At 28.2% G+C, this 13283-nt stretch overlaps 1 protein-coding gene across 10 annotated transcripts; it reads right to left on the bottom strand.

Annotated features, from left to right (window-relative positions):
- LOC145187519 (non-lysosomal glucosylceramidase-like) lies at positions 1–12079 on the bottom strand. Of its 10 annotated transcripts, none has more exons than XM_090076880.1 (21): positions 11952–12079; positions 11495–11718; positions 11220–11308; positions 11015–11130; positions 10826–10867; positions 10000–10197; positions 8783–9442; positions 8585–8696; positions 8253–8409; positions 6053–6178; positions 5580–5737; positions 5353–5457; positions 4752–4859; positions 2269–2354; positions 1985–2050; positions 1775–1881; positions 1488–1630; positions 982–1100; positions 720–833; positions 398–475; positions 1–315 (listed from the first exon to the last, which is right to left on the bottom strand). In XM_090076880.1, the coding sequence occupies exons 2-21, from the start codon at positions 11638–11640 to the stop codon at positions 106–108; spliced, it is 2940 nt and encodes a 979-aa protein (XP_089933006.1). In that variant the 5' UTR covers positions 11641–11718; positions 11952–12079; the 3' UTR covers positions 1–105. The 10 variants fall into 10 exon arrangements, 5 of the variants coding, with proteins under 5 accessions (XP_089933006.1, XP_089933004.1, XP_089933005.1 ...); XM_090076878.1 differs by having other exon boundaries at positions 11495–11687; positions 11952–12070; XM_090076879.1 differs by having other exon boundaries at positions 11495–11642; positions 11952–12068.
- Positions 12080–13283: the final 1204 nt, after the last annotated feature.

Below are 13283 nucleotides of genomic sequence, written 5' to 3'. Positions count from 1 at the left end.
TAATTATGAGACTTATTTTTGAAATTATGAGTTGTTAGAAATTTCTATTAAAACAAAGGAGAATTGTAAAAAGGTTCAAGCTTTAGAAAGCTTTAGAAATTATGTTTATAATCCGTCAATAACTTCCTTTCGCAAATTTACATGCTTACTATATGCATGATAGATACTCCAGATACTTAATGGTCTCATGTAGCCACGACTTCGAAATGTCTTATTAGCAGTAATAGCCTCAGGGGTCTGGAAACCCAGGCCCCACTTTTCGTATACTGTTCTATATATTCCTTCAGCAGTACGGAAACCCTCTCGAACCATTCCCTAAAATAACAAGAGGTAGTAAAAAATATATCTGATAATAAAATAAACCCTAAGCAATAGAAAAACTTAGAAAGGGACATACATGTTGAATCATTGTTGCAGCTAAGGCATATGTTACTCCCGTCCAAACTTCTTCTGCTTGAAGACTGATTTTATCGACCTAAAATAAAATATTAAACCTATAGCTCTTCAGAGAACAATTACTTTATACAACTTGTCAGGATTTCAAAAATGGCATATCGGATGGCAACATCCTGAAAGTCTTTACTGTTGTAATTCGCAACTCATTTGTTATTACTTATAAGAAAAACTAATTCCGTGTCTAAGCTGAACGACTATACCTCTGAAAATTGTTAGTAAACATATTTCATAATTTTAAAAAGTAGATGGAATTAAACTCATACTGTTCCGTCAGCGCGCATTCCATTAACAGCACCCATAAAACCATCTTCAAAACGCATCACGTTGTTTTGGAAGATGACTTTTAACGTACTGCAAACTTGCTCAGGACGAAACACCTATAAAAAATTTGCATGATATTCAACATTTTTACTTTACAAAAAAAAAAAAAAAAAAAAAAAAGGAAAAATTAAACATAAACACGTTTAAGAGATATGCTAAATATACTTTAGAAAAAAATCATTCCTTATTAGATGGACCACTCACCGGATCGTCTTCAGCTTGTCCCAGATCACAAGCATGTAAGTACCATTGCCCAGCGCATTGTCCTGCCATGATACTGTTATGGTAATCATTTTCGCTCCCATCATAATTGAAGTATGTACCTGAAAAATTGTTCTAAATTGGTTTTAAGAAACTTTTATGCTATGAATTTTATAAAAAGTTATTTTCTTCACAAACAAGACAAAAAAAGACATTCAAAACTCTTTGAATGTTGATATAAGTAACAGATTGCTAATCATCTTCATTCAAACGCGCACTAGACACTCATGACCTCTACAATTTAAAGGTAGTTATGAAAAGATTTACATGCATGTAACCATAGCAATCCCTCACATGGGTGTTAAGTTTAAACAATGATAATTAAGTAAACGATAAACAATAAATTGGATCAAACAAATACAAGAAATAACTGATGTTCATTTTATCTTTATGACATTTACTGGCTGCATCTTGTAAAAAGATAATCTTTTTAAAAACTTAAACCATACCGTTCCATAATTTTCTTTCAAATGACCTTTTGCCTCGTTCAAGGATACTTTTATATTTAGAAATGTTCTGTGAGAGTCCCAGGAGATGAGCAACTTCAATGATGCATCGCAATGCACTCAGCCACAATCCACCAGTATATGCACTGTAAAGCAGTAACAGAAGAAAAAAATAACAGGACAAGTGATACCAGACAATCTGTATCCTGCTCGTGTTTTCAACCAATAGAATAATTTTCCAGTTTAATTTTAAAAAGATTTTTAAAAAACTAATTAAAAAACTAATTAACCTGGGACCAGTAACAACCCAAGTGTCAAATGTATTATCTGCAAATCCAGAATTTTCTATTAAACCATCTCCATCTACGTCTTGGGTTAGAGAATGAGCCATTGCAGCCTTTAAAGAAGTTGGAGCAATAGTAAAAGCATCCAAATTAATTATGAAAATATTTGGACGATTTATTTAACGAATAGAAATACTTTTATGCTCAAATAACAACCTTCATAGCTGGCCACATGTCCATTAAAAACTGCTTGTTTTTTGTTATATAAAAGTCTCGGTACACCTGAAAAATATTACTTAAAAGGATTATTACTTGAAGAGGATATCAAAACAATTAAAACTAGTAAAAATGTTCTATTTTCTATCTCATAACATTTTATTAGACAATTGTATAGATATTTTCACAACAAAAATTTAAAATATGTAATGATAAGTCACTTTTTCTTAAAACAACAACATTGAATTAAAATAAAAAATTGACAGAAAAAAAATGAAGTGCACCTGTAGTACAAAATGTAAGTTTAAATCTTTCCATTGCGATGTATCATGGATGCAATATGCATTTACACGAACAAAAGGTTCATCATCTAAATATGCCAACTGATTTAGTACTAAAGATTAAAACTTAATTTTGTTTTCTGATAAAACTTTTTTAATGTTTTTGTTTATGGCTTCGTATTTGTGAAATATTTTAAAAACATTTAATACCAAAGTTGCTTTTACCTATTATTGCCTTTGATTAAATTATCCATTTTAATAAATTTAATCAAGTATTAAAATATTGGTGACCAAATTTTATTTTATAAAATCTCAAGTACAAAATTTTTTAAGAGATTAGTTTAATGATATTTTAGGTGAAGCTGATATTTCAATGATATTTTAGGTGAAAGTTTTACAGCTTCAGAGCGCTTAATGTTAAGTGCACAGAAAGGCTCAGAAAGCGTATAGGAAAAAGCTTTCCTGCAGATGTTTTTTTTCCATTCAAATTAATAAAACAGCTTAAAGAGGATGATTAACCTTTTTAGTTATGTTTACAGCAATTGATAATGAATAAATTGAAGCATACAGTATGCGACAAAAATATTCATATCCTATCATAAAATATGTTGAAGCAATAAAACAAAAATCAAATTGATTTAAATAATTTTAATTGAAATTTAAAAAATCTTTATTATAAAAATTATTAACAATATTAACTATAATATTTTCAAAATTAAATCTTGTTTAAAAAAAAAAGAAAATTATTTAAAAATTGAGATTTTAGGAAGCATCAAAAGTATTCACATCAAAGTTTTTTTAAGTATATTCAAGTTTTTTCTTTTATTTGTTAATTAATTTTTAGTATGAAGTCCTTGGGCATCGATAACTGCTTACAAGCAACGAGGAATACTATCAAGTAAGTTTTTAAAATAGCTTGGAGGAATATTATGCCAAGCTGCCTCAAAAGCCTAAAAGAAGTTTTATTTGTTGATACTGTGCTCATCCCTATTAACTTTGTCATCCAGATAATACAAAATTTTGAATTGCATTGATATCTAGACCTTGCGCAGGCCAATCCAACAATTCTATTTCATTTTCTTCGAAATATTCTTTTGCAATCTTACTGGTATGTTTCAGATCATTGTCTTGTTGGAAGGCAAAATGATCCATTAATCCTAATTTATTGACAAAGGGCATAAGATTGTTTCACAAAATATTTACATATCTAGCTCCTGTTGATTTTTCTTCAATTTGAACTAAGTTAACAACTCCATTATAACTAAAACAGCCCCTAACAAGTACATTACCATGTTTTTCAGCAGTTTTTCTATACCCAAAGGCTCTTTCATGATCATCAACAATCATTTGCCGTACATCAACACTAATTTCATAGGTCTTAGGCATTTTGGAAAACTTTTGAAATGAAACAGAAGAAGTTATTTAAATATTTAAAATTTTATGTCTGTAGTGTAGACAAACAATATTACATAACTTACCAGCAAAAACAATCAAAAAAAAAACATACAACACTAAATAATTCACTAGGTATGAATACTTATGTCGTACTTAAAATTGCACTTTTTATGTTATATACTAAACAAACAAAACCTAATAACTTAACATTATAATTATCAACACAGAATTATTCTTTATTATCATCTTTACACATTTATTTTTTCATAGGAATAAAAAATAAACACATAAGAGTATGAAAACAAAGTTTAGTAATATGCTTGGGGTATGAATAATTTTGTCGCATATTATATATCTCTTGATTAATATTATTCCATGGATCCTAATTGTAAGCACAGTCCATTAAACCTATTGTAACATTTGTTCGATTTCAAAATATATACAGTATAGCTTGGCCCTAGGTCTTTATCTGCTAGCTATAAACTATCATCTTAAAGACACAGTAATTAAGTCTACATGAAATGTTATCTGATCATAACTTGTGTATTGACATTTTAGATTTATACAAAGTTATATGCTCAAAATATAGTATTATTTAATTTGTTGTGTTTTAGACTTCACTAGTGAAAGCTGGATGTAACAAACAAGAAAATGTTCTTTTCACACAGATATTTCTACTTATGAGTAAGTTGCTAAATAACCTAGCTTGCTATAAATTTACATTTTTTATAACCATAAATTTACATTTTATATTCAATATAAAGTAAATATTTTAGTAAACAAAAAATCATTACAGGGCAGGTTAGGTTTTTTGCCCAAAACCAAAGCAGCAGAATAAGCAGTAGAACTCTTTATAGAACTCTTTGTAGAACTCTTTTCAAAACAAGTTTAATATTATAATTGGTAATTAAAAAAGCCTGCTTTTTTAATTACCAATTATTACCTTTTGTCTGGCATCCTAAGGGTAGAAAGCCTCAAACCTCTTTAATTATATTATATCATATGAATCTTTAAATATATCATATGCAATTAATGCCTTAAAAACTTTGCATAGTCTGGGCAACAAGATAGAATGTTGGGTCTAACTTTACCTGGGTCACCCAAGTCATGAGGAACACAACCAACCACTTTTCTAGCTGCAACTCCTCCTTCCATCATCATCAATCTCTTTTCATCATCTACATTAAGTACACTGTTACCTGTTACAAAAAAATAAAAAATAAAAAAACATTTTCCAACTGGGTTGGGATTTTATATACAATTTTATTTCAAAATATAAATCTTGTCACTTTACAAATTAACAAAAATTTTTTGTAAAATCACCATTTTTTCAAAACATATAATCATGGGATTCTGTAAATTATTATAAATAGTTATTAGTCATGATAATGGTGAATAACAATTCACATGTCTAATACAACTGGATGTAACAACTGAAGATAACAACTGCATGTAATAATATGATAACAAATGATAATATATTATAACAAAGATGTATAAAAATGTAAATAAAAGTTAGTAGGAAATTTCAATGTTTAGATATTCTTTTAACTTGTGTTTTTTACTTACTATTTAGGAGAAATATTTCACTTTTAATAAAATAAAATAGAAACCAATTGAAAATATCAATCAATAACATAAAGGTACATAACATAAAGCTACATAATAAAACCTTCAGTGATATTTTCTTACATATATCGTACTGCATGCTGATTTGAAGGTTAGGCCACAATAGTGCAAGTGCCCACGAAGCATAAAAATGAACATCATATGTATTGTACATTCTATACTCATGACCTAAAGAGGCAATTAGAACATTTTACATTATTGAAGAGAAATTGTACAATTGTTTTTTCAAATGATATAAAAAAAAAACTCCTATTATAAATTTAGCTCAATAGAAAGCTGGATAACAATACCTTCTAAGTATGCAAACCTGCCATATGTTTTCACTAAGTCAGAAATGAAGTTTCCATGAGAATCTTTCTTTCGTTTTATATCAAGCCATACTGTTCCTCCATCACTAATGAAATATAGCTCATTAAATAATGCTGACTTGAACCAAGCAGGAAGTTCACTATAAAAGATAATTTTAGTTCATACAATAACATTTCATAAAGTCATAAACTATTATTATAATGAAGCAGTTAAAACAAACTATCGTTATAATAAAGTAGTTATAACAAACTTTATCTTTGTAAAAACCAACACTAATTAAAAGTTATTAGACAATTAGAGAAAACAGTAATAAGAAATATGAGTAAAAACTCAATATTTGAATTAGATGCAAACTTTAAATTTCAGCCCAGTCAATCTTGCAACACTATCAGCAATCAGTTTAGCTGCTTTCTTAGAGGTCACAAAGTACTATTGCAACAATAAACAATCTTACTTATCATTAAGTATGGGATTTTGCCACTGCTCAATTTTGTCTTCCCAACTATGTATGTTCTGTAAAGCATAGCAACACAAAGAAGGTGAAGCATTTCCATTTGAACCAAAGAAACGTGTATAACGTCTACAGTGTAAGAAGGTTGAAAAAAGATTTGAAACAAAAGCTATTTTTTACTAGTAATTGGAAAATTTTTTTTTTCAAGACCATGCTCATTTTTAGATGACATAAGAAATAAAGTATTCTGTTAAAAAAATTTTTGAAACAAACAACAGTTAATCAGTTTTTTCTTTCAAAAAAAAACAACTGATTAACTGTTTTTTTACTGTTTGAGATAGTAATTGTTTGTTATATACTTGACTTATATTTACTAAATAGATTTAAATTGTTGATATTCTTCAACTGGTACTAAAAATTAAGTCATCATTTTTTAAAGAAAATTTATAGCAACAAAAAAAATGATTTTTTTTTTGTAGCAAAGCAGCTATTTATAATTCATAGCAAATAGGTTTTTAAATACAACATCCATATTCAAAAACATTTTTCTTTGTATCATTAAGAGAGGGTTAAAAAACAACAGTGGATATTTTAAGATCATTTGATTGCAGAAAGAAAGCAGAACAGGGTAGATTTCTTTTTCAGAATATTTAGTTTATTTGTAGGCAAGACAATAAGACATGATATAGAATTTAGCTCTGATAAAAAGTGTAGCTAATATTTCAGTCAAAAGATTAATTCTCTATTTGTATTTGTTGGGTGAATTTTATAGGTATACTGTTATTCTGATGGTACTGAGGTATTATACTGATGGTACTGATTTGTTACTCTAATGATATTATCAACATAAATACAATGGATATCTAGAGCAGAGTTCCAGATAATCCAGGGATTCAAGTATTAAGTTTAATTTGAAGGACTCTCAGCATTATCAAGTATTCTGCAAAAGAACAATACTTTATTAAACATTGTAGATAAATGTAGATAAATTAAGACTCAAATGAGTTTATTTTTAATTTTAATTGGTCTCTTAACAGCTGAGCTAATAAACATAGATATTTCAAGAAATAATTTGCACAAAAAAATATGCTAGTAGTAAATAGCCAGGATGAAGCTATAAGAGTAACTATTATTACTCACATAGATATAAAATGGTGTATCAAACTTTTAACATCTAACTACCAAGGCCTAACTTTCAAGTGTTGGTTGTTAGGAGTTGGTAGTTAGGTATTGTAATTTGATATCGCAACACCTAACTACCAACATCTAATTTTAAAGTTTTGAGGTAGGAGAAGTATTGCATCACAACCAAGCTTTACAGTGAAATATTATATTTTACTGTAAGTTACATTGAGGGTGGCTTCACTCAAAAAGGATGTAAATTTATATTTCAATTGAATAAATATTTTTTTAGAGACTAATAAATTAAATTATGAGTTTAAAACATCATTCAATTTCACACAAATGATTCCAAAGCAGACAAAACAAACATAATTTTATTAAAAAAGTTATTTTTTAAATAAAATTTTTGCTTTGATTGTTGTTTAGTAATTGTTTTTAAACTTTTTTACTTCCAGCTACAAACATCTAAATATTCATTTTTTGTTAAACCTCCTAAAATCAAATCTTAGAGCAATAATGCTGCAATAAAGATTTACTCTTTATCTGTAAGAGCATAACAGATTAACTAGATCTTTCTTTGGTGGGTAATGATTTTGTTTCTTACATATAAAAATTTATACATAGATATACTTAGTTCATTTTCTTGCATTATTTATTCATTTGTTTGTTTATTGAAAAACACAAAACATCATAGTCAAAGCAATTTATTGATTTATTGATCTTTTTTTTTACATACAGTGAGTTTTAGTATTAATTTTGTAACCTTCATGATCCAATTGCATTTTTCAGACCTGGATAAGTCCTGGATCATAAACTTTTTAAAACATGTCTGCTGTAATTGTTTTTCTTGTTGTTGTGTAATATATATTACTGTGGCTAAGAACAAGTAAAGGCTATTTATTAGAAGCCACAGTAATATGTTTTGGATTTTTTCTTAGTTTAAAAACTATTGCTACAGACCTGTATAATAAAATTACTGCATGAAATTGTTGCTTTGCTAAACCCACACCTGTTGCTAAGTTAAAGATTTTCTATGCTAATTTTTTGCAAATAATAGTTTATTTTAAATACAAGAAACAACCTGCAATAACCTAGTCCGCTATCAGAACCAAATGTAATGAATGGCTGATCCCATGACAAAACAAATTGCAAATCTTGTTTTGATCCAGCACGAACAATAGATTTTGCAACTACAGCAGCTGCTAGCAATTGTCCCGGATAAGAATAATTATTTTCACCTTCAATTAATAAAAAAAAAAGAACCATTAGCTACAAACTAATCATAGTTAACCTCTACCCAAGTTATTTTTTAGCAAACATTAAGTATATATAGCTAAATCATATTTAAGCTAAAAACTATTACAGTATAAAGATAATGGTAAAATAAACTAAATATGGTCAAAATCCCTGCACCTCTCTTATTAGTCAAAGCTCCATCTTCATAAAGATCTTCCCACAACTCTGCTGCAGGTGACTTTGGATCAAAAGCAACCTTAGTGCTCACATGCACAACATCTACTGAATTCTAATTCATAAAAACAAAAGGCATTATCAAAAACAAATTTTTCATACTGAAAAATTTAATTAAAACGTTTCGATCATTTGACTTACATGTAAAACTTGTAACGCAGCAATTGCAAGAGCAAAACTTTTCTGTAATCCATGGTGATGCATTAAAACACCACGTACATTATGAATTTCACACATTTCATGGGTTGAAAAGTTTTTATCAGAGCATGAATTTATATCTGTTGATGAGACATTTCCATTTAAAAAATTTTCATGAACCATTTCTATTTTAGTAATATCTTTAGAACTCTCTCGCTCTGTTTTACATGCATCTAAATGATCCACATCGATATCCAAATTACTATAACTTTTGCTATCTTGAATATGACTAATGTCAACAGCAATAATCTTTTCATTTTCTTCAAAGTTATTAGCATCATCATCACTATCAGAGATAATTACAAAGCTTTCATCAAGAGAATTTGAAAATTGATTACTAGCTGGTTCTTTTTCATCATATGATCTTACAAAACCATTCAACAGTTTTTTCTGATTCTTGTTCTTGGCAAAGTTTTCATTCTTTTGCAAACGTATCTCACTATAAACACCTTTACAAAGAAACTCTTCATTATTATGACCTCCAGCATAGTCTTCACTTGTCCCATCCCCATTTTGAAAAGTTAGCATAATAGAGATCTCAAGATCATGCATGCCAATATTTTCTATTGTCCAAATAAAAACACCAACCGGCAAACTAGTGTCCTATGACAATGAACTAACAATTAAAAAAAACATAAATTTAATAATACCAAAGTACAGGTGTGAAGTATGCTGCACACTACAAACTTTAACAGTAACAATTTTTTTCAGTCATTTTCAAAATATAAGAATTTATATAGAATAGGTATATTGGTAGGGTATTATTTTAAAAACCAGGCTATTTTTAAAGGTAGACAACACATTTAACATATCAAAACAGTCAAAGCTGCTGAAAATATTTTTTACTTTTTGAAATTTTTTTTAGTAAAATATACACGAGGTAATATTTACTTCTGCATGCTGTTGAGTATAACTTAATGTTAACCAAAAAGTGTAATTGTAATCATCTTTTTTCATTTCTAATGAATTAAACAAATATTTTCAGATTGGAACACTATATATTTGGATTGAGTGTAATTTAAAATTGTAGTTGAAAATTGAAAACATTTGTAGGTGTATATAAGAATATACCACAGAATTTTTTGAGTATTACAGTAGTAGTAACAGCTGTTCTATAGTAATATTAGAGTACAGAGTTATTAGAAGTATTATTCTATTACCTTGTAATTATCTGGAAAAATGGGAGACACCTGTCGACAAGTTAATTTAATGTTATGCTCTGTAATATGATACACAGTCCAAGCACGTGGGTATAAAGCATGATAATACCCTTTTCCCCCATCAAACGACCATGTCCAAGCTTGCAAGCTTTGATCATACTTTTTCTTTGCAGCAGGACTATAAGGTGCTAACACCTGCTGCAAAAAAAGTAAAAAAATTAAATTAAAATCAAAAGTACATTAGTTTAAAAACTTTTTGATAGTAAAAGAAAATTTCTAATGGTCACCACTAATCCATGATGTGCTTCTACCTTTAAGTTTATATGGAACTTTTCAGTTCCATATAAACTTAAAGATAGAAGCATATCAATTATTATATTCATATTCATTGATATTTAAAAAACTTAAAAAATCTCTTATACATTTAGTGTAAATATTTTACATGTCCTAAAACTTTGTTTTCATATTTTGTCCATTAAACGAAAAATTGAGACGGTGCTTTATGGTGATATACATTTACACATACACACACACACATGCACACACATACACACAATTTCAATTTTTTGTTTAGTAGAGAAAATATGAAAACAAAGTTTTAGGACATGTAAAATATTTAAATTAAATGCATAAGAGATTTTGAATACACCACAAATAATCAGCTGAGCAATAAATTTTCCTTAAAAAATTAAATTCTTTATTGAATCTTTTACATATAAGGACAATAAGGATAAGTTAACCTTCCCACAAATGTCCATTACTTTACAAACTTTGAGTAGTATGATTTATATCTGCATAATCAAATATGATATAAAAGTTTAAGTACCTGATAAATTGTTTTTCCATCTTTTCTTATACAAACTGTAAACTAAGAAAAGAATATATGCAATCAATAACTTAAACTGTTTTTAGAAATACCTATTTAATGATTTATAATAAAGTCTAAAAATGAATTTATGTGATTTTAAAAAAGGAAATTGAAGTACATTTAGTAATGCTTTTTAATAGAGGTTACCTGGTTAGCATCAACAACATCATAAGTATATATTCCAGGCTTTAACTGCCATCTATTAAAATCACCTTTCCATCCCCTTCCTATTGAGCCAGCTCCAATACCTCCCAAAGGGACACCTAAATAACACAGATTAAACTAGTACCTAATATCTTAATTTATTAAAACTAAACCATATAGTTGGAAAAAAAATTGATAGAATGGTTACCATATATTTGTTTACAAGGGGAAACAGCAAAAGGATCAACAAAAGGCAGTTTTCCTTTCTTCCTAAGTTTTCGAGTAAATCTCATATACCTAAAAAACAATGATTAATTTTAGAAAAAAACAGAAAATACTACACATCAACAAAAAAATTTTATTTTTCTGTATCTATTTAACTTAAAGCCAAAGAGAACAAAATTAGTTTGTTAAATTTATCATTTTTAAAACAGTATAAATTTAAAACAGTATAAATTTATCATTTTTAAAACAGTATAAAACCTGAATGCCATTCCTGCAAGCTTTCTAGCTTGTGACAGTCGTGGAAATATAAACACTTTTGGTTTTTCAGAAAACTCATGGTCAAGATTAACTCTCCAACCATATAAGGGAGGGACATGCCTTTTCAATTCAAACTTTGTTGCCATATCTAGTCATTATTATCTCATTTTTAGTGGAATGATTTTAAAATAAACTACAAACAAATTAAAGAATTGAAACAGCACCTGAGAAAGAACAAGTATTTTACAAATTTCATTCACAATTACTGTTTTCATGAGAAAAACCTCTATAACTTTCTTTTATTAATTGGAAATTTTATATATATACATATATATATATATATATATATATATATATATATATATAAATTGACTAAATATAGTTTAACAAAGTATATTGATTTTGTAGTACCAGAAGTTATTACATTACATTTATTTTTAAAAAAATATTTACCTACCTTAGATAAAATGTGATAAACCCAGCTATATATAGTTGATATAGAGCTTTTAAAATTCAGCTGCAAAACACACTTCTTTATTGTTTTCTAAAAGAATTTTTTTTATATCACTGAATAGTATATAAGTTTCATAAATTATTAAAAATGATCAGCAGTTTTGTTATAACACTCACACATATTAAAATATGTGTGTGTGTATGTGTGTGTGTGTTTGTGTGTGTGTCTATACATACAGATACACACACACGCACACACACATCACACAAACATACACACACACACAACACACACACGTACACACACACACACGTACACACACACACACACACATGAGTAATATACATAAAAATATATAATACATGAAAAATGTGTGTGTGTGTGTGTGTGTGTGTGTGTGTGTGTGTGTGTGTGTGTGTGTGTGTGTGTGTGTGTGTGTGTGTACGTGTGTGTGTTGTGTGTGTGTGTATGTTTGTGTGATGTGTGTGTGCGTGTGTGTAATAAAGCTGGTAAAATTGAAAAAATAGCGAAATTTTTTATGAATTATCTTAATTCTTTTTGTATCCTTTTTAAAAGAACTTTCGAAGTTAGCGACTTATTTATTGAAAATTATATAACGCAATTGAATAAAAGCCTTTCAATTAGTAATTAGAAGCTTCAGGGGATACATCTTTCGGCGCTACTCGACTTTCTCCCCCCCCCCCCCTAATTTTATGATTGATTCTGATAGAGAATTTTATGCTGATTAAGAATCGTATAAAAACATGGGTCTCAAAATCAATGGAAAGTGCTCTAATTCGAAGTCAAAGTTGTAAAAAATCCCACTAAAAACCCTAATATTCGCCATTTTGAAAATACTAAGTTAATGTATGTATATACATACTTTTAGCTGACAAAAGCAAAACATTAATAGCATGGTTTTTACGTTAAAAAATTCGTTAAAGTATGTTTATCTTGCGCAATTTTTTGTGGCAATGAAAATAGCCGTTTTTTGATTTATTAGAGAATAAACTATATTGCAAGTAATGTACTTTTGTAATAAATTTAAAAAAAAAATTCAACAGTTTTGTTTCCTAAAAGAAGAACTTATGAAACTTAGTACATAGTAGTTCTATCACATGTAAAATTTAGAAAATATAACCTTCAAACCGTTTTTTTAATAAAAAAAACCAGCGTAGGATACAATAATAATTATTCATCAATTTTTCTACATTCTCACATTCTACGTTCAACCTTTATTTGAAATCTTCCATTAATTTCATTTCGTTATAACACTTTCGTTACAATACTTTAAAATAATAATGCTAAGGCTTATGGAAACCAGGGGCCAATGCT

This window comes from Hydra viridissima, unplaced genomic scaffold (genome assembly GCF_058129835.1).
Source record: "Hydra viridissima isolate aposymbiotic clone 2 unplaced genomic scaffold, HvirCarnegie_v1 scaffold_1, whole genome shotgun sequence".
Taxonomy (NCBI): Eukaryota; Metazoa; Cnidaria; class Hydrozoa; order Anthoathecata; family Hydridae; genus Hydra; species Hydra viridissima.
The sequence above is the reverse complement of the archived record's forward strand: the minus strand, read 5'-3'. Positions and strand labels throughout refer to the sequence as shown.

Bases quoted from the DNA above. Each gene is read 5' to 3' on its own strand.
- LOC145187519 (XM_090076880.1), bottom strand. From the start codon at position 11,640: ATGGCAACAAAGTTTGAATTGAAAAGGCATGTCCCTCCCTTATATGGT. The intron at 11,309-11,494 runs GTTTTATACTGT...ATTGTTTTTTAG, and splicing joins CTTGCAGGAATGGCATTCAG to GTATATGAGATTTACTCGAA. The intron at 1,631-1,774 runs GTTAATTAGTTT...ACTGCTTTACAG, and splicing joins TGGGTTGTTACTGGTCCCAG to TGCATATACTGGTGGATTGT.